The sequence below is a fragment of the Aythya fuligula genome, chromosome 4 (genome assembly GCF_009819795.1).
Source record: "Aythya fuligula isolate bAytFul2 chromosome 4, bAytFul2.pri, whole genome shotgun sequence".
In the NCBI taxonomy this organism is placed as follows: Eukaryota; Metazoa; Chordata; class Aves; order Anseriformes; family Anatidae; genus Aythya; species Aythya fuligula.
The window spans coordinates 52,434,178-52,455,687 of NC_045562.1; the positions used below are offsets into that span (position 1 = coordinate 52,434,178).

Sequence of the window (21,510 nt, forward strand, 5' to 3'; positions counted from 1 at the left end):
CCAAACCTGTGACCACCGATTCCCTACTGTTGTTTTATTAAGCACCCGGAAGGACTGTCTGTCCTGCACAGCATTTTGGTTGCTTTGGTTTTCGTAATTCTGATCAGGTCTGATTACATCTTATTTACCTTCAGAATTTGTAAATGCTTTGGGGAGGCACTTGAGACTGAAGTTGCAGGATTTAGAGGACCAAGTCCTCCTTACTTTGTCAGTCTCAACTGCAGAAACTTCAGTTACTATTTCTGAGTTAGTCTCTGTAAGAGAGAATGAAATGAATGCTTGCTCTCTAGAGTGAAGCATGCATTTAAACTAGAGTTGTTTATTTGTAATTAACTAGTCTGAGATATTATCTTTATTTGCAGAGATTCAGTGGTTAATACCTGTAATAATAAAATAAATAAAAGAGCCTAAGGCTCAGAAGTTAAATTTACACAATAGAATAAAAAATAAGGCTGAAGTTCAGTTAATAAATGTCTGAAAACGCGTGGATCAGATGGCAGAAGGTCTTAATATATTTGCTTTCCAGTAGCCAAAAGATAAAACACGCTCCGTCTCCTTGCCGTGACAACCCTGGTTTTGCCTGCCAGACTTTTCCATTCTGCATAGGGGTGAAAATCTGATTAAGGGAAGAAAATCAAATTTGGAGAAGACTTGGTACCTTGTTTTTCCCTTTAGTAAATGCTGGCTTAATCCCGATGGCGTGTCATGGTGACGCCTTCTGTAAATGGCAGCGCTGCTCCTTGTTTCCTGGGGTCACTTGGCTGCAGGACACTCCGAGCAGCGTGAGATGAGCTGGGGTGGTCGGCAGCACGGCGTTTGTCATGGCCAAATCTCTACCGCTCACTTACATGCATCAAGCTTAATAATATTATAAGGAAAGAAGCAGTATGTTTAGCATATTTCTTGATTATTTTTCCCTTTATAGCTGCTAGAATCTGTTTTGTGAGATATTTTGTACCTCGCTTCTTGCTCGGTGAGGAATTGGACTGGAAGGATGGGACGGAGGAAGGAGAAAATGGCAAACGAGAGGGTGTGCTCCACCAAAATGCCATAACTCTTTGCAAGACCTTACGTTGTCTTTTCCTTAAAAACATCGCTGAAAGGCAGATCGACATTATGGATTTCCATTAATAAGCGCATCAGGAGAACACAACCCTGCTGCTGGGCTGGTGCAGTCAGTTGGCAGCGTGGTTAGCTCTGAAGGGAGAAATGTGATTTTGTGGCAGCAGCGGCTGGCAGGTGGGGAAACGGGAGCCAGGAGGGGAAGCTTGTCGCTGGGTGGTGGTTTCAGTGGGGCTACTTGGGCAGAAGGGGCTGGAAATGGGAGAAGCTGCATTCACAAGCAGGTCGGGGAGGTGATTTTGTTGTGGTGTGAGGGCAGAGCCAGGGTGGGTGGAGAAAGCGGTGATGATGCCCTGCTTGAGCTTGACTAAGTGGCCTCAAGAGATCCCTCTGATCCTCAGCAGCTCAGAGGTCCGTGTGGAGGAGTCTGCACACAAGTGTGAGGACACGTGCAAGCTGCTTGCAACCCTGCTCCTTTCCTGCTCTTGTGATCCCCAAGCTGCTCTGTGCCCTTTCAGAGTCTAGGGCTTAGCTTGCTTTGCTGGCTTTGCTGAGCTTTCTCCCCCCAGCCTCCAGGCTTGGTCCAGCAGAGATGTCATTGCCGGAGGGAGCCGTGGGGAGAAAGCCACTGGCTGTAGGAACACCCTTGGTTGCCGTTGTTTACCACAGCATTTCATCCAAGTGTTTTTCCCTCTCCTTTTCCCTTCTGAAAATATTTTAAATCCCCTGGAATTTGTGTAGGTACATGGGCTAAAAGGAGCCCTTGATTTGAGTCTTTTAGTCTCCGTTCTGATTTCAGCTGCGTTAATGTAAGCCCAGACTTCATTAGGAGGTTTTCAGCTGAAATCTGTTTATTACCATTTAGCTGGTACTAATGGAAGAAAAATGGAGATGTGAGAAGATGGTGCTAGGATACTTAATTGTGAATTAATGTTTTAACATTGCCATTTACCCTTTGAAGCTGGGGGATTAGCTAGTGCCAAGCTGGAACCATTTTCTCCACCTGCTTAGGCTTCAATGAGGTGAAGTCTGCAGGGCCTGTGGGCGTAGCCCCACAGCTTGATTTGGTCATTAAACATCTTGTCTTCAGCAGAGAGCCTTGCAGAAGGGAAATCTACTTTATGAAAGGTTTGTATTATTTCTTTTCTATGTTCCCTCGACACGACAGCAGCAGTACTCATAGGCACACAGAAATGCCTTGGCTTCCAGCGTATGCATTGCTTGCATCCAAACCAGAGACTACAGCAAAAGTGGCTTAGCTCCAAAAAGATGGCTATAAGAGGGACCTGTACAGGAGGCAGCTGCCTAGTTTGCTTTTAGTGATTCCCTCTGGTTGGATCTGCTCTGCAGACTGCATTTACTAGTTTCATATGCTGGATGTCATTCTGCAAATTGTTCACGTGAATATGCCTTACTGCTGGGTTTATTTTACCAGTGCTGGTGTAGTTTCATGAGTAAGCTATAGGAGAGTAATTGGGGAGGGGGGGGGACAAAAACAGATTTGCTAACCTCCTGATGTTTTTGCTGCAGTATGTTGTATAAAACTGGAGAATATTGTTGAACTTCTGCTCTTAATAAATCATACATTAAGAAAATGATGTCTGTGTTAGTTTTAATTACTTGTTCTCATTAGTTGTAGACCAGTGACTACCACACTTTGATTGTCAGATAGATTTGAAAGCTCAGTAGATCATCACTGTTATATTATCAGGGTTTGTTTAGAATACTTAAATATTTTATTTTGTGTTTTCCTTTGGTTTTAATTCTTACATGATCCCTCTTTTCAGATTTCAAATTATAATCTATTTCCTGATGCATTGCTGACGCCCCGTGAGCCATGTCAGAAGTACTTCAAGGTCAGATGCCCTTTAAAAGATTCTGCTATGCAAATATATGAAACTTTCTATTTTTTCTTCTTCTTCCCAGGCCAATTTTTCGCTTTCATTCTGCACTTAAAAAAAATGAAAAAAGAGCAAGGATTTTCATTTCTTTTTAACACTGCCTTTTTGAATAAATTCTATTCAGCTTTTTAAAACCTATTCCTATAGATTACATGATGCAAAAAACTCTTATTTCAGTTAAAGCTAAATCAGTCATGCACTAATGTTGTTTCTCTTTGTAATGACATTTTCTCTCTCCTCCTCCCAGCTCTGTAGCGTTTATGACATGATTGAGAAACATCAATAAAAGCCATTCAAGTAATAGTGTTATTTATATTATTATGATGCTTAGAAAACTGGGGCTTTTTCCTGTTCAGCACGTTATGCTGGTGAAAGTGTATTAATCTATCTATAGCTATGTGTGTATATAGCAGACGTATGCAGCTGAGACTGATTTCTTTTTAATAGTAAGCAAGCTAGAATCATTAATGAATTGCTATGACAGATCCTCTACCTACTTCAGTGCTGTCTTAAAGCACCTGCATTTTGCTGATATCTGGGATGGGCTTCCTTTGGGAATAGCTGGGATGGGCTTCCTTTGGGAATAAAGATGTGTTTTGAGCATCGTGGTGTCCTGTATAAAGGAGGTGGGACAGGCTACCTTTTTCTTTCCTCATGCTGTTCTGTTGTGCAAGCAATTTAGGCTTTCTTTTGTGTATTTAAGCATTTCCTTGCATTCAAATATTTTTCCAGCCCTTCATTTAATCCTGGGTTGGTAGCAACTTCTGACCTTGAAACCCAAAACCTATCCTTGCCATTTGTTTTTCTTCTTTTTTTTCGCCTCTGTTGTTGCTTCTCTTCTTCCCAGCTTTATTCATGATTGAGAGAGGACGGTGCTGGCTGTGCCTCTTGCAGAGCCTGGCCTGGCTCGCGAGCTGACGTCCAGCAAGAGGGCAGGGTGCTCCTCTGTACGCACCTCCCAGTCCTGCTTGTTTGCACAAGCTCGGGAGGGGAGGTGGTACCCAACAAAAGGTTCACACTGACATTTTTCTGCAAACAATCACACTACGAGCAGCCCAATTCGGTGCCCAGCTTATCAGCATTGCTCGGTGGTGGCCAAGGCATCACGTGGAGCCTCTGGAGGCTTTGCTTCAGTCATCGGTCCACGTGCCAGTGTTAGTCATAAATCAACTGGGCAGCTTCATCAAGTAGATTAGCAGAAGATAGTGCATCTTGTTTCTGTGTCTCTCCGGGCTTATTCTTACAGTATTTCTGATATGTGAACTTCCAGCTGCAGGATGTTGGCTGAAGATAATCCGGCAGGCGGATACTTAAGCTTTATCAGGGAGGATTATTATTTTTTTTAAAGAAACTTGTTCAGTGGTAGAAAATAGTGGCAAACACGGTAATGCAGCAACTCGACAAAGGACAGGAATAACTTTTGGTCTTGTTTCAGATTGTGGCAGTTGTATTTATTGATGAAAAAATAAATGCTTCTTTTAATTTCCTGAAATGTAAAGGAAAACTTAATCTAGTGAAATCCGCAGATATCGTGCAGTTCCACAAACTGCAAAGGTCAGGCAATGGATGAAACTTACTCTGCCCTGTACATTTATTTTTATATGCAACTTCCAAATTGTCAGACTTGAACTGATTCAGAAAAAAACACAAAGCATCAGTCTATAAACAGTTGTGTGTTTTTTTTTATGTTTTTTAGATTAAAATGTGCTTTGGTAAAATTAAGTTGGATCAGACGTGACCTTGCTTGCGCTGGACTTAATTGTTTTTAGGCAAGATTCAGGAAGCAACATCTATTATGTATTTATGGGATGTACGCTTTAAAACTGGCTTTAAATTATGTGATGATTGTGTTTTAGAAGTCTTCCATGACTGAAACTGGAATTGTCAATAGGGTGTTTGTTAACTGTTAGGTGAAGTGACACAGGCTGGTGCACAGTGTGCACGGATGGTCCATCCTCTGAAGAACTTGCAGTTGGTCTATACTGATAGAGAGGTATTTGAGGAAATATCAGAAGTGTGAACTTGTAAAACTTAGTTTAAATTCTGTTTTGAACAAGCTTTAGAAGTTATTCTAGGTGGGTGATTCAAAGAAGAAAGATGAAATTTGGTCTGCTTGGTTTTAAATGGAGTGGAGTGATGGTTGGGAGCACGTGGCTTTGCAAGCCCATGAAAGAGCAGGGAATATGAGTGACTGTGCCTTTGGTTATTAATGCTGTGAAGTGCTCCTTTTCACTGCGTGTTTACATAGATATTTGTTTAAAACCCATATGTTTAACCTCTTGTAAATCTATACAGCAGTCCATTCCATCCGATATCAAACACACAAGGATGCAGCACAGCTCGGCTGGAAGTCTCTCTCATCAGCTAGCTCAGCTTAGAGCTTCTCATTCCAGGGGAAGCCCCAAGCATGTTCCCTGGTGCAGTGTGAGCAGTCAGTGATAGCTGAGAATTGGTACCAACAGAAAGGGTGTTCTGTGCTGTGCCAGGTGGGAGCCATTTATCAATTGGCCTCTTCTGTGGTTGCCAGCTATCAAAGCACTGTGAGCACTGCAGCGTGCAGGTTGAGGTGCTCAGGGAGTGTTTGTGCAGATTAGTGGGAGCCGTGAACAGACAGCAGAGGAACATGTGATATTTCTTAAAAATCATTTCTTCAGAGTCTAAAAATGTATTCCCTCAAGAAACTGTATTTTTCAGAGTGAGCTGTACCCCAGCTAATTAAAATCAGAAACTTGTCCACAAAGAGAAGACTGGTTTTATTTAACTGTGACGTGTAGTCTTAGGATGTATGTCACATCCTTAAGCTTGAAGTTTGTGAGCTGTAGAAATAGTGACCCATCTTCATCTCTGGAGTAGTCTCCTTTTAAGTGGATTGAACTAGAACAGGACATTATGGAGTGATTTTTGATAACCATCTCCCCCCCTCCCAGAAATCGAGTACGGTTTTGTGTAACACAGTGCTGTGTCTAGCAAAGCATCCAGGTTGCTTCCTCCTCTTTTTGTCTTCCCTGTCTCTCCTCTCTGCTTTCTGACCCTCATCCCTCCTTCCCACAAAAAGAGAATAAAGAAAATAAAGAAATGGCAGAGAAATTTCTGATGTTAAGAGGCAGGAGCAGGCTGGCCAGCCAGGCTGACAGTTAGCAGTCAGTGAGGAAGGAGCAACATCTGCCTGCAGTCTGTTCACAAATTTCTCAAATATGGCTTGTCACTAGGAAGCAGAATAACGGGGTCCTTACCCTCTTCCTCCTCTGAGGTGGTAGTGGTGCAGAACTAAAATAAAGCGACAACCTGGGCAGTGCTTGGACTCCGAGGTGTTTGCCATGGGCTCCTCTCCTGTCCCCTGCAGTCCCCTTGGGCCACAGAAACTCCGACAGAAAAAAACCTGCATCCATTATATAGGGTCAAGCTTTCTGCTCGTTTCTCAGCTTCACAGTCCTGATCTCTCCCTGTTTTTCTGCCTCTGTTTTTCCTTATTAAATAAGCTAAGTTGTCTATTCTCTTACCCGCTTAGGTTGTGGTCATTTTCCTACTGTAAAGCGAGTACGTAAAGTGCCGCATCCCTTCACCAGAAGCCCTGGCAAAATACTCCGTAACGAATGTGTTTCATGGCTGCTCCTTTTTTGCTCTTGCAGTCGATTCCGGTGTGGACGCGCTGGCGGTGTTTATGGCAAGCAGCAGCACGCCGGACGCCGTGAATCGCAATAACCCCGCCACCCCGCCGACCACCCTCCACCTGCGCTCCTCTCACAACGAGCTGCTGAACGCGGAGATCAGGCACGCCGAGGCCAGGAACAGCACCCCCCCCAAATGCAGGAAGAAATACGCCCTGACGAACATTCAGACGGCCATGGGCCTTTCCGACCCTGCAGCGCAGCCCCTTCTGGGGAGCAGCTCTGCCAACATAAAGCTGGTGAAGAACGGAGAAAACCAGCTGAGGAAGGCGGCAGAGCAGGGACAGCAGGATCCCAACAGAAACCTCACTACCACGGCAGGCATGAACGTAACTTCTGAGAAGTTTGAAGGTAAAGAGCCAGCCCCGCAGGACTCCTCTGGCTGTGAAATATTACCCATGCAGCCCAGGAGGACCAAGAGCTTCCTGAATTACTATGCAGACCTGGAGACGTCCACTAGAGAGCTAGAGCAGAGCTTTGTGGCGATGGAGGATAAATCTGCCCAAAGCAACAGCCAGGCTTCTACCATTATTGTCAATGGGGAGGCCCTGCCCCGGAAACAAAACAAGCAGTCAAGCCCAGAGGATGGCCAAACTGCCACGGTGTCTTCGAGCCCTGAGACTAAGAAAGACCACCCGAAAACGGGGGCCAAAACGGACTGTGCGCTCCACAGGATTCAAAACCTGGCTCCGAGCGACGAGGACTCCAGCTGGACCACACTGTCCCAGGACAGCGCTTCGCCGAGCTCACCCGACGAGACAGGTAGGCCAGCAAAAGCTGCTTGTAGTTTTGGGAACATGTTGCTGAGTCTTGTCAGGTGATGGCTGGAAGGAGTGGGGCGACTCAGCATTGCTTTTAGTGGGGAAGTGGTTGAAACACAAATATGGGCCACCATACAGCTCCCCATCCTTTTAGGGAATGCTTGGCAGCCTCCTGTTTGGTCATAGTGGCTTGCCTTTCCCTTTAGGAAGGGCGCTGTCAGCTGCTGTATTCAGGGCCCTAAAAATCAAGAGGCCTTAATTTTCGCAGTAATTGCAAACTGCCTCAACACCATCGCTAATAGGTGAGCTCACCATTGCGAGTTTGTGATTGCTTCACTGCTTGGAGGGTAGTTGTTATGAGATGTACCTAACTGTCTGGAGGTGCCTGGTAATTAATAGGCATCATTGCCTTATATTTGCCTACAGATGGCAAGCAGAAACCGTTCTGAGTAAGAACTGTTGCTTTCGAGCAAGGATTTCCAGGCGCAGAGATCTTAGTTTTCTATTTCAACTCTGTGAGCATCCCCACTCCACTCCCAGTCACTTGATACACTTTTATATACTTTTCAAGACCCATTTAACTTGGGTCATTTAACTAATGTGTTTGATTTTTTTATGCAGCAGCTCCATGCAGTAATTCAGAAGCTGAAATCATGGCGTGTCATTTTTTGAAAGCCTGGGCTCATTAATTATTTGAGCAGTAATGGTGACTTCTGCACGGGCTTTGTTGTGATTTACAACACGTCTGTATTGTTTTTAAACAGCAGAGATCTCATTTATTCTGGTTCATGGACTTTGTAGATAGACTTGGATATAAAAAAAAAAAAGATACGACCGTCAAAATGAGGGCAGGCAGTGCGATTCTCAAGGTGATGTGTGGCTAAACAAATGTGTCGCATGTTGTTTGTATTTTAAGTGACTTCATTTATTACAGTGTAGAGTTGTTGTACTGTTTGGAGGTTGCAGTGATCCAAATTCACAGCTTCATTACACGTCTATAGCATTTGTGGCAGTCTCGGTTGTGTGTGATTACAACAAATAGTGAGTTTGATTTTTTCTTAGCGTGTTTTTTTCTACGCACAGCAAGAAGTCCCCACCCACTACGTGACACACACTGGATCCTCTGATCTTTTCTGACGTGTAACAAACCTTTTGCTGTTCAGAGAACATTTGTGCAGTCATCTCTTCGTGTGCAAAATGAAATTTGTTTTCAGTTGACTGAGATTGCTGCCTGTGTGTCCTGAGCAATAATGTGAATTCAAGGTGTGTGGCAGCACTGATGGCATTTGCTGGAGAAAACATCAGTAGGAGGTTTTTAGATAACAATGCTGAGTGTGTCAGCTCTGCCTTTGTGCTTGCCACAGGCTTGGGGGCAGAAATGTGGGTAGAAGATTTACATGCAGTGAAAACTAAATGAGAATAATTCCAAGTAACTTAATTAAATAAAGGTCACCCAGGATGAGCTGGTGTAAGTTTTGTCTCTCTTTCTGTTAATTAACGTGTTTAATTTTTTTCTTCCAAGCTGTGTATTGCCCCTATGTCACGTCCAGGCTCTTTCAGCACTCAGCAAAGAGGATTTTCTGGGCTATGTTTAGGGGCTGGCAGCTTTGCTAATGCTTGATAGGAAGGGTACCACCAGGGCTCCTCTCTGCCCCTGCACCTGGGCAGGAGGAGTGCACTGCATGTGGTCCTCCAACCCTTGTGCTCGTGCCTCAGCAATTAACGGCAGCGACCAAAGGGAGAAGGGCATCCAGGAGAAAAATCTGCAAAAGCAGACAGTTTTAGTTATATGGCTTCTGGGAAGGGAAAAAAGATGCAGTTTCAAGAACAGTTAATCCATTAAATAGTGAGAGGAGATGCCTGGAGAATTATTAATGTCCAAGCCAGAGATACCGGGTACTTTGCAGTACGTGGATGAAAATTGCAATATGCTGCTTTCAGGTCTGTTGGATCGTTTTGGCATTCTCATCTCTCTCACACAACTTTCCTATCTTGGTTAACTGAATGTCTGGGGGTTTTCGTGGTTTATTTCCTTTTACTTGTTTTTGGAGGTATGGAATTCAACAACCCTGAAGAATTTACTCTCAAGTTTAACTGCGTGCGCTGGGGATGCATCACTGCTTAGACAACGTCCTCCTGAGCTGTCTTTCAGGCAGGAGGCTTGTGTTTGTGATCTCGTGAGAAGGTGTTTTCAGGAGACTGGCCTCTTTTTCTGAGTCAGGAGGCAAACATAACACCGCCCAAGTTCAGGAAGCAAAACAACTTCTGGTCAACGACTGGCTGGATATTAAACAGACATTAATGCGGTTAATTAGTAATACTGTTAAACAAATGTAATGGAGCCAATTAATGACAAGCACAGTATGGTACGCTGTTAGGGTTGTGGCTTGAGGATGCTCCTTTCTCTTCCAAAGAAGTTCTCTGTATCCACAGCTGGACAAGAAGAGCACTGACTTCAGCCGTCAGAGGTTTTTATGAGGTCTTACAGTTTTCTGACCGTCTTACTGAGATTCAGTGCTGCAGAAAAGAAAGTGTCCAGGCTGATTTGAGAAGCAGGAAAGAGCTGTGGACAGCAAACCAATACTTTGCTAGAGGTGCTTAGCAAGAGTCAAGCCCGAATGGGTTTCGTGCAGCCTTTCCCAGAGCTGATTCTCTCCCAGCACTGCAGGTGGCCCTCCCTGAGCAGGCGAGCTTTCCCCTGCTGCCCTCAGCCCCCACAGTGGGGGAAGAAATAATTTGTTTGCCCAAAACCCAAGAAAAATACTGGAATTTAATTTTGCTTCCTGTTTCATCATCGTTTGAAGCCTCCTGAAGATGGGGAAGGAGACTAAGAACCCCTGATCCATGAGGAGGAAGGCCCTTGGGGTCTGTACAGCTACAGCTTTATTTTATTTTTATTTTTTTTTGCGGCTGAGCAGGGACAGCAGCCTCCCCCCGCTGCCCAGCTTCTCAGCCCTTGGCTCACGCAGCGTGCTGTTTCTCCCTGGATGAAAATATCAATCAAAGGGGAGTCAAAAGTGCAATTTTCCTCCTTTCGGGCAGCGCTGCTGCTGGATGTGAGTGCCATACGCTGAACGCCTGCCTGCTGCTGCTCTCCCAGCAAATGCAGGATGGCAGCTTAATAGCTGGTTACAAACAAACAAGTTCAGCCCCGTGCAGAAATGACAGCAATGAGACTGGCCCTTGGGGATTGGGAGTTTGAATCTTGTAAATAGATCCTGCTATGCTGAAGTAATAGTGTGTCTGGCTGGAATAGCCCCCTAATACAATAAAAATTGCAGCAAATCATGAACTAGTCAGAAAGATTTATACCAATGGTCAGTCCTGCCCCTGATTTTAACCAGCGTCTTTGACAAAATTAAAATGAATGTCCTTTAAAAGCGCCCGTTTTCCTCTGCAGTACCTATCTGATACAGACAACAAGTATGTTATTTACTACAGAACATGTTTTCTCTGCTCCTGAGTGTGGAAAAAGATTTATGGTGGTAGGAATCCAGTCAATTACACTTGGGCTAAACCCAAGTCCTGTAAAGCCGGGGACAGAATATACTGTCACCTAACAGTTATAGGATTCCAAGTAAACACCCCATTTTCACTGACTTTCAGGAGGGCAATGTGGTTATTTGTACGACGTCCACAATAATGATCAGCGTTCAGGGCCTACTGGTGGGAGGCCATAAAATAAATGGAAGTTGGTAGAAAATTGAACTTGAGAGGTGCCTCTTGGGCACCCGCTGCGGCTGTCGGTTACCCGGAGCTGCCCAGGGGCAGCCAGGTCAGCCTTCCTGGGGTTCTTAAATCCTCAGCTTCTGTTCTCAGATAAGTGCTCTGCCTTGAAACACGAAGTTTTCAAGGTGAAGAGGGGTGATCAGCACCCTTTTGCATTTGGACACTTCATAAAAATAGGTATATAAATTGAATTAACGTGCATAAATTCAGGAATCGGAGAACAGATGTTTTACACAGCAGCGATGAACATCCTCTCCCAAACTGTTACCAGCACCAGGGATTTGGGGCTATACAGGACACGTTGTGTAGTCACAGCTGTAGTTTCATCCTTGCTGTTTACCAGACAGATACAGAAGGGTTCTTTGTTTTGTCAGAGCCATTGATTTCCCTCCCCTGGGAGGCTTGATCCAGCTGCCTGCCTCCTGTCCCCGAGGTGCCTGGCAGTGTCCCAGGTGAGCACAGAGGCAGAAACGAGGGCTTGAGCTGTGGAGGATCGACTGCAGGCTAAGCAAGACACTCATCAGATAGCACTCACAGAGCGTATTAACCAGCTGGAGAGAGCCTGCAACATCTACCCTGCAGCGCAGAAAAGAAATTTGTTCCTTTCCTGGGCCTGGCTTTGCTTTAAACATCGCTCCCTGGTAACCTCTGCGACATGGTGCCTGTGGGGTCGGGGATGTTTGTGTCATATTCTTTGCAAACACAGCTCTCTGCAGCGTGACATCTCTGAGTGCTCTGGGGCCAGAGGACATCGAGCTGACAGTTGTCTTCTAGTGGCCGTGCATTGGCTACCAACACCGTGCCAGCTCAGTGCTTTGCCCAAAATAACGTCAAATACAGACCCATCCTAGCGCATCCTAGCTGACATTGCTTCATTAATTTTGATTTATTTTTTTTTTTCTGCCTGAACTTCTGACCACTCGATAGGAGTTTAAGAAGCTGTCTTATTTTGCCTGTGATGCATCACTTCTTGTACACTGCTGGTCTTTTTGTGGATGTCTTACTTGGTGGTGTAGCAAAGCACACAATTCCTGGTCTGGATGAAAGCAGAGCGCTGCTTTAAGTGCTGTGCTATGGTTGTGAGTTGTTTTAAAATCAGCATTTTCACTCAGTAAAATATATGGCTGTGGGGTAATTAATGCCTATGTAGCTGGAGGTTGTGGTGAGACGATGTAGGAAAGTGAATGTTGGCATTGTACTACCACCAGAGTGGAAGCTAGAGCGTGGTTTGCAAGATCTTCAGATCCAAAAGTTTTCCCTGACTGTGTAAATTACATTGTTTTGTGGTGCCAAGGGACATTTGGATTTGCCTCTCAGGGCTCATTGTATAGAAGAGGCTTCTGAGCATCTGTAGGGAAAACTTGGGTTCCAGGAGTGATGGATGGGTAGCTTCATGTTTCTTACTTGACAAATGATTTCTGGGGGCTTTTCAAGCTTCTGTTGTTCCAGGGGTGTACAAGTCTCTCTCATCTGAGATTATGGAAAGGAGTTCAGTTTCAGTCAGACACATTACCACGGAAAAGGGAAGTGAAAACAACCTCACAGAAGGAATTCAGAGGAGGTAATGGGAAAAAGTCAGGATCCTAATGGCCCTTTCAGAAGGATGTTAAGGAAGGAGGCTGTGCAGAAGAAAATCCACCACTAATAGCAGACTAACAGTCTTTCTTTTTTCTTTTATAAAAAAAAATAAAAATCAGTTCATAAAGCTGTAAAAGTAATAGCTTATTAAGACCAAAATTGATCCAGCAAACCTCTGCCTCAGCACTTCTGAATGGTGCATAAAACCCAGACCGAATTTCAGTCCGCCTGACTGATGCTTTTGAAATGGGTGCTGAAATCTGCAGGGGAGGGAAGGAAGACCCATAGCTACCTTTGGAAAGGCTCTTAACCTGCAGACCACTGTTCCTTAAGGCAAAATGAATATTTAAGAGTAGCTGACAGCAGAGAAGGGTGGGCTGGGTGTGTTGTGTGTGCTGCCCTGGCACGCTGGAGCAGGCCAGGTCCTGGTTTGCCACCTGAGGTGCTCCTGTGCCTCAGCTGCAGTAGGTGCGATAAAGGAATGGTGTTGGCACTCGGGTGGGGGCATCTATTGATGCCTGTATGAACCTGGGCAAAAAGCATCTAAGCCCCCTTTATTCCTGGATTTCACAGAACCCAGCAGTCTGCCCCAGTTACTCCACTGAGGGATGTCAGGAAGAGCCGATGCTTTGGTCCTGTTGCTTTCCATGTGCTTCAAGCTGGGCCTACAGGAGTCACTTAAACTTGCGCTTTCTTACAGAAAAGTAAAGTTTCTTATAGAAGTCGTGAAAACTCACAGCAGGCAAAACCAGAGGAGCTTTGGATGAAAGTCTTTTTCAATCCTGAAGTACCTTTAAGAGAAAACGAAATCCTTGCTGAGGGTTGGGTTCAGGCTGTGGTAAAGGAGATGTAAGTGCAGTGAGGAGCACAGACCTAACCTGGGGGAGCTCCTGCCCTGCTGTATCCACACCTGGAGGCCTCTCTCTTCATCTCCCCAAGTTCATGGCTCATTCAGACCCCAATCTTTCAGTGCACCGGTTCCTTACATGCATACCTCTCACACCGTTCAGCTTTCAGTGACTGAAATTGAATTCGGGAGAGGATTTGTGTGGTGGGCCTTGGCATGCCTCACAGAACTGGCTCTGAACTCAGGCTTCGCTTGAGAGTGGGTATTTGCTCCCTGCCCTAAGGGACGTGAAGCCTTTTTTAAGCAGTCCCATGAAAACATGTACATTTGCCATTAAAACTCAATTGCTTGATATTTCCTGGTGACAGGACGAGGGGGAATGGGCTTAAGTTGAGCCAGGGGAGTTTTAGGTTGGATGTTAGGAAGAACTTCTTTACTGAAAGGGTTGTGAGGCATTGGAACAGGCTGCCCAGGGAAGTGGTGGAGTCACCATCCCTGGAAGTCTTTAAGAGACGTTTAGATGTAGAGCTTAGGGATATGGTTTAGTGGGGACTGTTAGCGTTAGGTCAGAGGTTGGACTCGATGATCTTGAGGTCTCTTCCAACCTAGAAATTCTGTGATTCTGTGATATCAAGATGTGTGGAGCCCCTGGGTGCTCAGCATTAGGCCGTAAATGTCCAGTACCAGGATGCCACAGAGCCTAGGGTAATGACATTACGTGGGTTTCCTGTAGGGTCTGAGATTGGGATTTCTAAAGCCAGCAGAGTATGCCCTTCATTTTGCACAGTGAATCTATCCATGATACTCAGAGACGAGAAATCCTCAAGCTGAGGGGGAGAACAGCTCCAGATCCCATGGGTGTGTTTTTTCTGCCTGCTCTCTGTGTCTGGGGCATTTGAAGCTTAAATCTGTTTTTATACCGTATTATGATACAGGGGTTGTTTTTAACCACTACTTGTTATGTAGGCATTATATACGCACATCACTTGGTATTCTGGACTAATTTATAACTTAATATCAAGTAGTCAGTCTTAGAACTGTTCAAGAAACTGTCTTAAATTGTTGTTTTTTTTTTTCCCTAAACAGTGTCATAATTTAACATTAATTCAACTAATTCTTCCAATTATTTTCTTTTTAATAGCTTTTCAATTCAGATTCTGCAGGGCTAAATTTAAAAATTAAGCCCTTCTTCCATTATTATCTCAGAGGTAGTTGCAATGAACTGACATGGGCACAGTAGCACTGTCATAATACTCAAATAACAGTTGTAAAACTGTAGGGTGCATTTCTTGTTTGTGTGTAAGCAAGCACCACAGGATAAAATACTCTAAATCTAAGGTTATAGCTTCTAAAAAGGGAAGGAAGTAGATTTTGGCTTTCCATGAACCTGAGAAGTTCTTGATAAGGAAGAGAAGAGCCCTTCCTCCTCCCCATCTCAAAATGAAAGCCAATTTGAGAATGCATGTCTCAAATTGTCCAAATTAGCTTTTGAATTAGAATATATTCCCATTCAGGCCTTAATTTAATTTTTACTTTTACTCTGCAAGAAAGAGAAAGTCAGTTACCCTGGTCATTTTGGCTGACATGATTCTTGGCTTTGCTTAAATTATTGATTATAACAAGGGGAGGGACTTTGTGATGAGAACAGCGCTCCTGCTAATAGAAGCCTTTCACTAAATCAATTTCTACCATTGCTGCAATGCACCTCCGGGGAGTTAGAGGTTAGCAGCCTTAAGAAGAATTTTGTCCTCAAAGAGTGGATATTTGCCATACGTTTTTCTAAACCTTCTCATGTTTATACAGGCAGCTAAGGGGGGAAAAAAAAAAAAAAAAAAAAAAAAAAAAAAAGAGAGAGAGAGAGAAAAACACCACAAGTATATTTCCGGGGTTGATTTGCAGGGTGAGGGGCTGTTCTGGTCCAAAGTTGAGCTGATTAAATCTTGATGTGATTGATATCCAGGGGCTTGTGGGCTGAAAGTACTGTTTCAAAAGCTTGTCTCCTGAGCAGAGTCAGTCAGAAAATATATCAAATCAATGTCTTGCAAGCTGGAATCAATTCAGTAGAGAATACACTGTATGCACACACTGCTGCAATTCCTCTGTAGCAAGCTCTCTCAGTTTTTCTTGGCTTCCTAGAAAATGCAGTCATTTATATGGTCAACATGTGGTGTTTCCTCTGTTATATCTACCGTCAGTAGAATAGGGGTGGCTTGTCCTTTCTCCCACCCAAAGCACCATTCCTCGTTAGACTAATTAAGTAAGTGTCTGTTTAAGCATAGCAGTGTGTTTTCCCATATTTGAGCTGGAAACTGATTTGGAGGTACAACCCAGAAGGAGAATATGAAGCTGTTGGGACATGCACAGAGCAAACTTTAAGGATGCTGGTAGCAGATCAGTACGTGTTGAACTATATGGGAGCATCTGGTAACTGTAAGTAATGCTTTCTTTTTTATTCTACTTCTTCCAAGCTATGGTTTATAATGCCTCTTAGCTCTGGGTGTTGAATACAATTAATTCATCTGTTAATAAAAATGGAGCAGTGGAAGATCAGCTGATACGTGACAAAGGCAGCGTGCATGGTGCAGAGTAAATACTGTAAAGGTGTCATTTCTGGATGCTTGGCTTGTCACTTAAGGAGTGAATTGACAAGTGATGTTTTAGATTTGTGATCCATAGAGCGTGAAGGTTTTTACATAGGTTGGAAATCCATTGTGAATTGGACTTTTATTTTCTCCTTCACGTGTCACAAATGCCTCCCCTGGGACTGCTTTATTTAATGCAGCCGAGGGAGGGGTGCGTGAGGGAAATCTGGCTAGAGCAATACCTGCAGTTGTTCCCTGAAGTTCAAGGTAAAGCAACTTTTGATATACCGAGTGAGCTTTGGGGGGTTACAAGGGTGAGCTGGTTTACAGCTACTATTTGATAGGTATCTGTCAAAGAGTGTTGACTGACATCTTGGAAACTTTTTTTGTCTGTTTTTAGTGACCACCAGTTTTGCCAGTCCTAAATCAATCAGTTTGGCTGGCTCAGAAAAATGATCTTTGGTCAGGAAGCTGGTCCACACAAAACCTTACTGTAAACAGTTTTTTTTTTTTGTCTTCGTTTGTGGAATTGTAATTAAATAATGTAACTGTATTTGCTCCTTCCAAAACCGAGCAATAAGAAATAGTGTTCTGTTTTGGTGTTTGTAAAAATCATTTCAAATTCAATTCTTTTTTTGTAGGTAAGCCAACATCACTTGTCACACTATGTAGCCATAGCAGGTTTTCAGATAATATTTCTTGTTAAGCTTAAATTGCCTTGTTTTCTTTCGTGCCTAACCAAACCAGAATAATGAGGCTCCATTTTTTTTTTTTGCCCCTGGAGCCTTTCAGTAGATTGACTAAGGAACTTTTTAGTCTCCTGGCTACACAAATTTCCTTTGGTTAATTGTGCTCAAATATAGCCAACGCTTTGCTAACAGAGACCTAACAAGAAGGAAGAATACATATGAAAAATAGAGATTTTAGGACTAAGCTTTTACTTGCACAGAGCAAGAATTTTATTTGACTTTTTTATTTCATGAAGTGTTGGTGACTTGGTGGTGGTTTTTTTTGAGGGGGGGAGTAGGGTGGATTTAGAGTTCCATGGTGTTTTGTTTTCTGAAATGGGTGTGTCAGGCTTTGTAAAATTGCATTCTGGATACATTAAGAAATAAGTCCCTTTAACAACGATCAAAATGAATGTGGGATCATTAATAGCAAGTGTCTTTTCTGTATTTCTCTTGATTCCATGTCATAGTGGAACTCTGATTTCATAACTGTACGCCAGACTTCTGTACATTAAATATACTAAGTGTATAACTTTATCGGAAGTTTCTCCACCCTGAGATTATCCAACTCTAAAATTGCTTCACAGGGAAAGCGCAGTTTCTTAAGAAGGCTTCTCAGGGAGCAGAGTGCCATGGAAGTTGCCCCATTCTCTGTTCCTTTCAGTGACTTCTGTCCACGTCCACTTTCTGTGGTTCTAGTTTCAAGGAGCTGATCCAGAAATCAGGGGTGCACAGTTCAGCGCGCTTAATGCTTCCCAGAGGAAAACTGCCTGGCTGTTCCGGAGCTTCTAACTTGGGAGTGACTCTTCTTAGTCTGTGACAAGCTTCAGCTATAGCAATCCCAAATAAATGCGTGGGCTGTGCCTCAGAAAGAATGGTGGTTTCCCAAGAGTGGTGCTGACGGGAGGGTTGTTTCTGAAGTGTCTCTGCCAGGAATACGAGGAGATGCTATCTACATGCTTGACCAACCACTACTTCCAAATTTTGGTAACTTCACTATAATAAGTACTTGATGGTATTTTAAAAAAGGAGGAAAAAGAAAATCTACCACTGATCTAAAAGTTTTTATTAACTGTACAATTATTTTACATCCTCTCTTTAATTATAAAAGAATGCTTATTGGTATCTTGCATTTATAAAGGCTGTTTGTTAGTACAGATGAATAAGAATGGTTGTTTCAATTTACACCAAGAAACCAGTTAAAAATAACATGAAAGCAGAGCTTTAACTTTTCTCTTAAAATAAATACACCCAGGCCCCAAGCAGTAGTCTAAAAAGTATTTGTCTTCAAAAACAAGAATTGAATGTAGGTCACTGTTTATCTTTTAGATTAAGATTTTATTCTAATTAATTCTAATTTTATTCTAATTAGATTAAGATTTTATTCTAATTTCATTTTTTCATTTTTTTGGTAAACGTGGAAGTTTCTATGGTTTTTAGTGAAACTTGTCCTTTGTTGTGGGCTATCTTCAGATTTTCTCTTAATTCCAGAAGTTGGGGACTTAAATACCAAACATCACAAAACGCAATATAAAATTATAAAAATAAATAAAGTCTGTCAAAGCATTGAAAATAAGCATACATTCATGAGTGGAGTATTTCTTTTCTGTTTACTGTTATTTATTGTTTTAAAAGTAAAGTTTCTGAAAGCCTTGCAGCTTCAGTTCTGCACTGATGAACAAATCTGGAACTTCACTTGGTAACAGACTAAAGCGTGTCAGTGGGACATGCTTTTGTATTTTGTGACTTGCTGATGGGCAAGGTGGTGGTCCATGTCTGGAAGACAGAAAACTCTCTTCTTCTATTAAAGCTGTTGCAAATGGGTCAGTTTAAAGGCCACCACATCTGGTTCTTTTGACTTCAGTTATTTTTCTTTTGGTTTATCGCTTTACAGATCCTGTGCTAGTGCTGCGTGTTGTGCTGCCCGAGGTATTTTATCTAGGCTAACTGTTTGCAGAAGGTGACAGGATTCACTGGGAAATGACTCGGTGCAGGAACAGTGAATTCCTAGCTAGCATCTCACATGTATGTTGCTGTCATCTCTCCCTTCTATCTCTTAATTCTCGTGGAATACAAATAATGTGAGACACAAGCCTATAAACATTTACTGACAGAGCTCTCTTGAACAATAATAATGGTGTTATGCAGAAGCTTGTAGTTTAAGCATCTAATGACATTAATTGCAGTCAGGTAAAGGAAAATAGTTGAGGTTAAGCTCCCCCTCTCCACCGAACACCTAAATATGTCTCTCAAGAGCAATGGGCTCTACGCTAATCACTAGATCAGAGCTACTCACAGTGCCTGTACTTCATGGCGCTTCTGATACATTCCTCTTTCCATATTCATCAAGGTATTGAAACCAGGTAAATGTATTTGCTTGTGAAGACATTCCCATGCATTAAATGGCTCTGTACAATTTAATGTAGTAACGTTGTCCTTTTAAATATGTGCTAATAGAAAATTGAAGGTGAAAAATGTGTAGGGATAATGATATTCAGTCCCGTAACTCCTGTGCTGCTGCTGTCATATCAAGTCATTGTGTACCTTTATGAGAAAAATTTTTTGGTGCATTTTCCTTCTGGGAATGTATTACCCCTCAGAGGAAGCTTGGGTATGATAAAGCAGTTTGAAGAATCTCGTATCAGATGTGGCTTTTTAATCTGACACGGTGTAATTGTTGTGGTTACTGCTATCAAAATCTTTCAGTCCTGTTGTTAAATCCACTGTTTCCAATGCAAACCCTGTGCTGACTTGAAGCTCGAGCTTGCTTATGAAGGTTACAGGGGCTACGGGTCAGGTCTGTACCTCAGTGGGTACATCAGCTTGTAGGAATAGCCGTATCCAGCAGACCTTAGACTCAGTTCTTCATGGATTGCTTCTTACAGGGGTCAGTAGCACAAATTTATGAGGAAAAAAAAGACTAAAAACAAGAAAAAACAGGGCTAACTACAGCAGTCCTCCCCCTGTTATATCCTTTCCACTTTTAGCAGTCGGTGGATTTAGGGCTTTCAGACTTGGTATGCCATTCACATTATCTTCTTTAATTGTTCTTGATAGACCTTTCTAACATGAATTTATTTAATCATTTTTGATCTCATTTGTATTTCTGGCATACACAACATCCTGTGACCAGGAGTCCCGCAATTTAATTACGTGGTGCATGAAGAAGTACTTCCCTCTCTTATAAAATTGCTCTCTGGTAATTTCGTTAGGTGCCCCCTGCTTTACTGCTGTAGGAAGCAGTAAATAACAGCGACTGTTCATTTCCTTTCCATCCTTGCCTTCTTCACACCATTCGTGGCTTTACAGATTCCTGTGACATCCTGCCCTCCTCCCACCGTCCCTCCAGGCTCCTACCACGCTCCATGGCTCTGCCTGCAGAAGCAGTTTTATATTTCTCTCTCTTTATGGCTTTTCTCATTCTGCTGTGCCCATTTTTATAATGGGCTGTGTGGACATGTGTGCACTAGTCCCGTGATAGTGCCTCTCCACATTAAAAGCGCAGGCATAAGGGTTTTGTCTTGCTCTTCCTTCCTAACGTAGAGTCACGCTGCTCTTTTCGGAGAGCTTGTCAGTGACCTTGGTCCTTCCAAGTGGCAGAAGGTAACTGACTGCCTGTCACTGCATGTGAGCAGTTTAAGGAGCAGAACAGAACGGTAACAGTAAAGGAACTTTGAGAAATTAATAAAAACCAGGACCTGGAAATCCATCTGGTCGGGAAACTGAAGGCTGCGCATTGGAAAAGCTGCTCTTGAAGCCATGCGTGTCCTAGTCCTGGAGGGCCTTTTGGCAGTCTTTTGTTTTTCTATATCAACCAGGTAAATACAAATCCAGAAGGGGAAAACTTCTCATTGTACGCAACCACGGCTTTCCCTAGAGCCACTGCAGCCCTTTGGCACATCCACAAATTACAGCATTTCCACCAAAGATCAGGTGATGTTTTCAGCTGGGGAAGGACCACACTATTCCTCATACATATCTCGATCTTTCATGGTTTGTGACAACTTGGGGTGACAGCTGTGTTTTTTTTCCATAGTGCTAATAGGTCTCAATGGCTTGTGGTATGTCATATGCTGGAGATATTTTGTGTATTGTTTTTACTGGATCTTGGCATTTTCACATTCTTGCAAGACAGGGGATTCTAGCTCAGGGTTCATAATAAAGAAGACTTTTGATGGTTGTTATGATCTGGGTATATGCATCTTTAAGGAGTTTGTCCTCAGTTTTTCAAAGTGAGTTTTGATGATAAACCTTGCGTCGAACAAGAAAACAGGAGGTGCAAATTGCAAGTGAAATTCTGTTGTGATTCTGCAGAATTCACCCCTTTTTTTTCCCATCTCAAATGCTTGTCCAGCATAAGACTCCAGCTGATGTGCTAGTTTTGTTCCTGGCTTCCATTTCTTGTTAGACTTGCCAGGACGGTCTGTGACACAAGTTATTTTTCTGAATTTTCTTCTAATTCTTGGTGGTGGTTATCTCACTGATACTAGTTCTGTCTCCTTAAATCTGGATTTCTGAATCTAGCTTCAATTATGTCCATAAATCCATCCCTATGAAAAATAAATACAAAATTATAGCGCTGGGGTGACATGAAATAGATACAAGAATGCAAATAATGAATTTGTTTGTGCTGGGTGGATGCTTTCAGAGATGA

The 21,510-nt window shown here is 43.1% G+C and overlaps 1 protein-coding gene across 12 annotated transcripts in view; it reads left to right on the top strand.

Moving 5' to 3' along the window:
* The window catches only part of APBB2 (amyloid beta precursor protein binding family B member 2), a 158,888-nt gene that overhangs the window by 65,828 nt on the left and 71,550 nt on the right, over positions 1 to 21,510 (top strand). For 5 of the 12 annotated variants that reach the window (XM_032187360.1, XM_032187361.1, XM_032187364.1 and 2 more), the window contains exons 5-6: positions 2,850 to 2,918; positions 6,593 to 7,393. In XM_032187360.1, coding sequence (XP_032043251.1) covers positions 2,900 to 2,918; positions 6,593 to 7,393 — 820 coding nt within the window. In that variant the 5' untranslated portion in view covers positions 2,850 to 2,899. Of the gene's footprint in view, positions 1 to 2,849; positions 2,919 to 6,592; positions 7,394 to 15,105; positions 15,977 to 21,510 lie in introns of those variants that run through there. The other 7 variants (XM_032187356.1, XM_032187359.1, XM_032187363.1 and 4 more) reach the window with 2 other exon arrangements.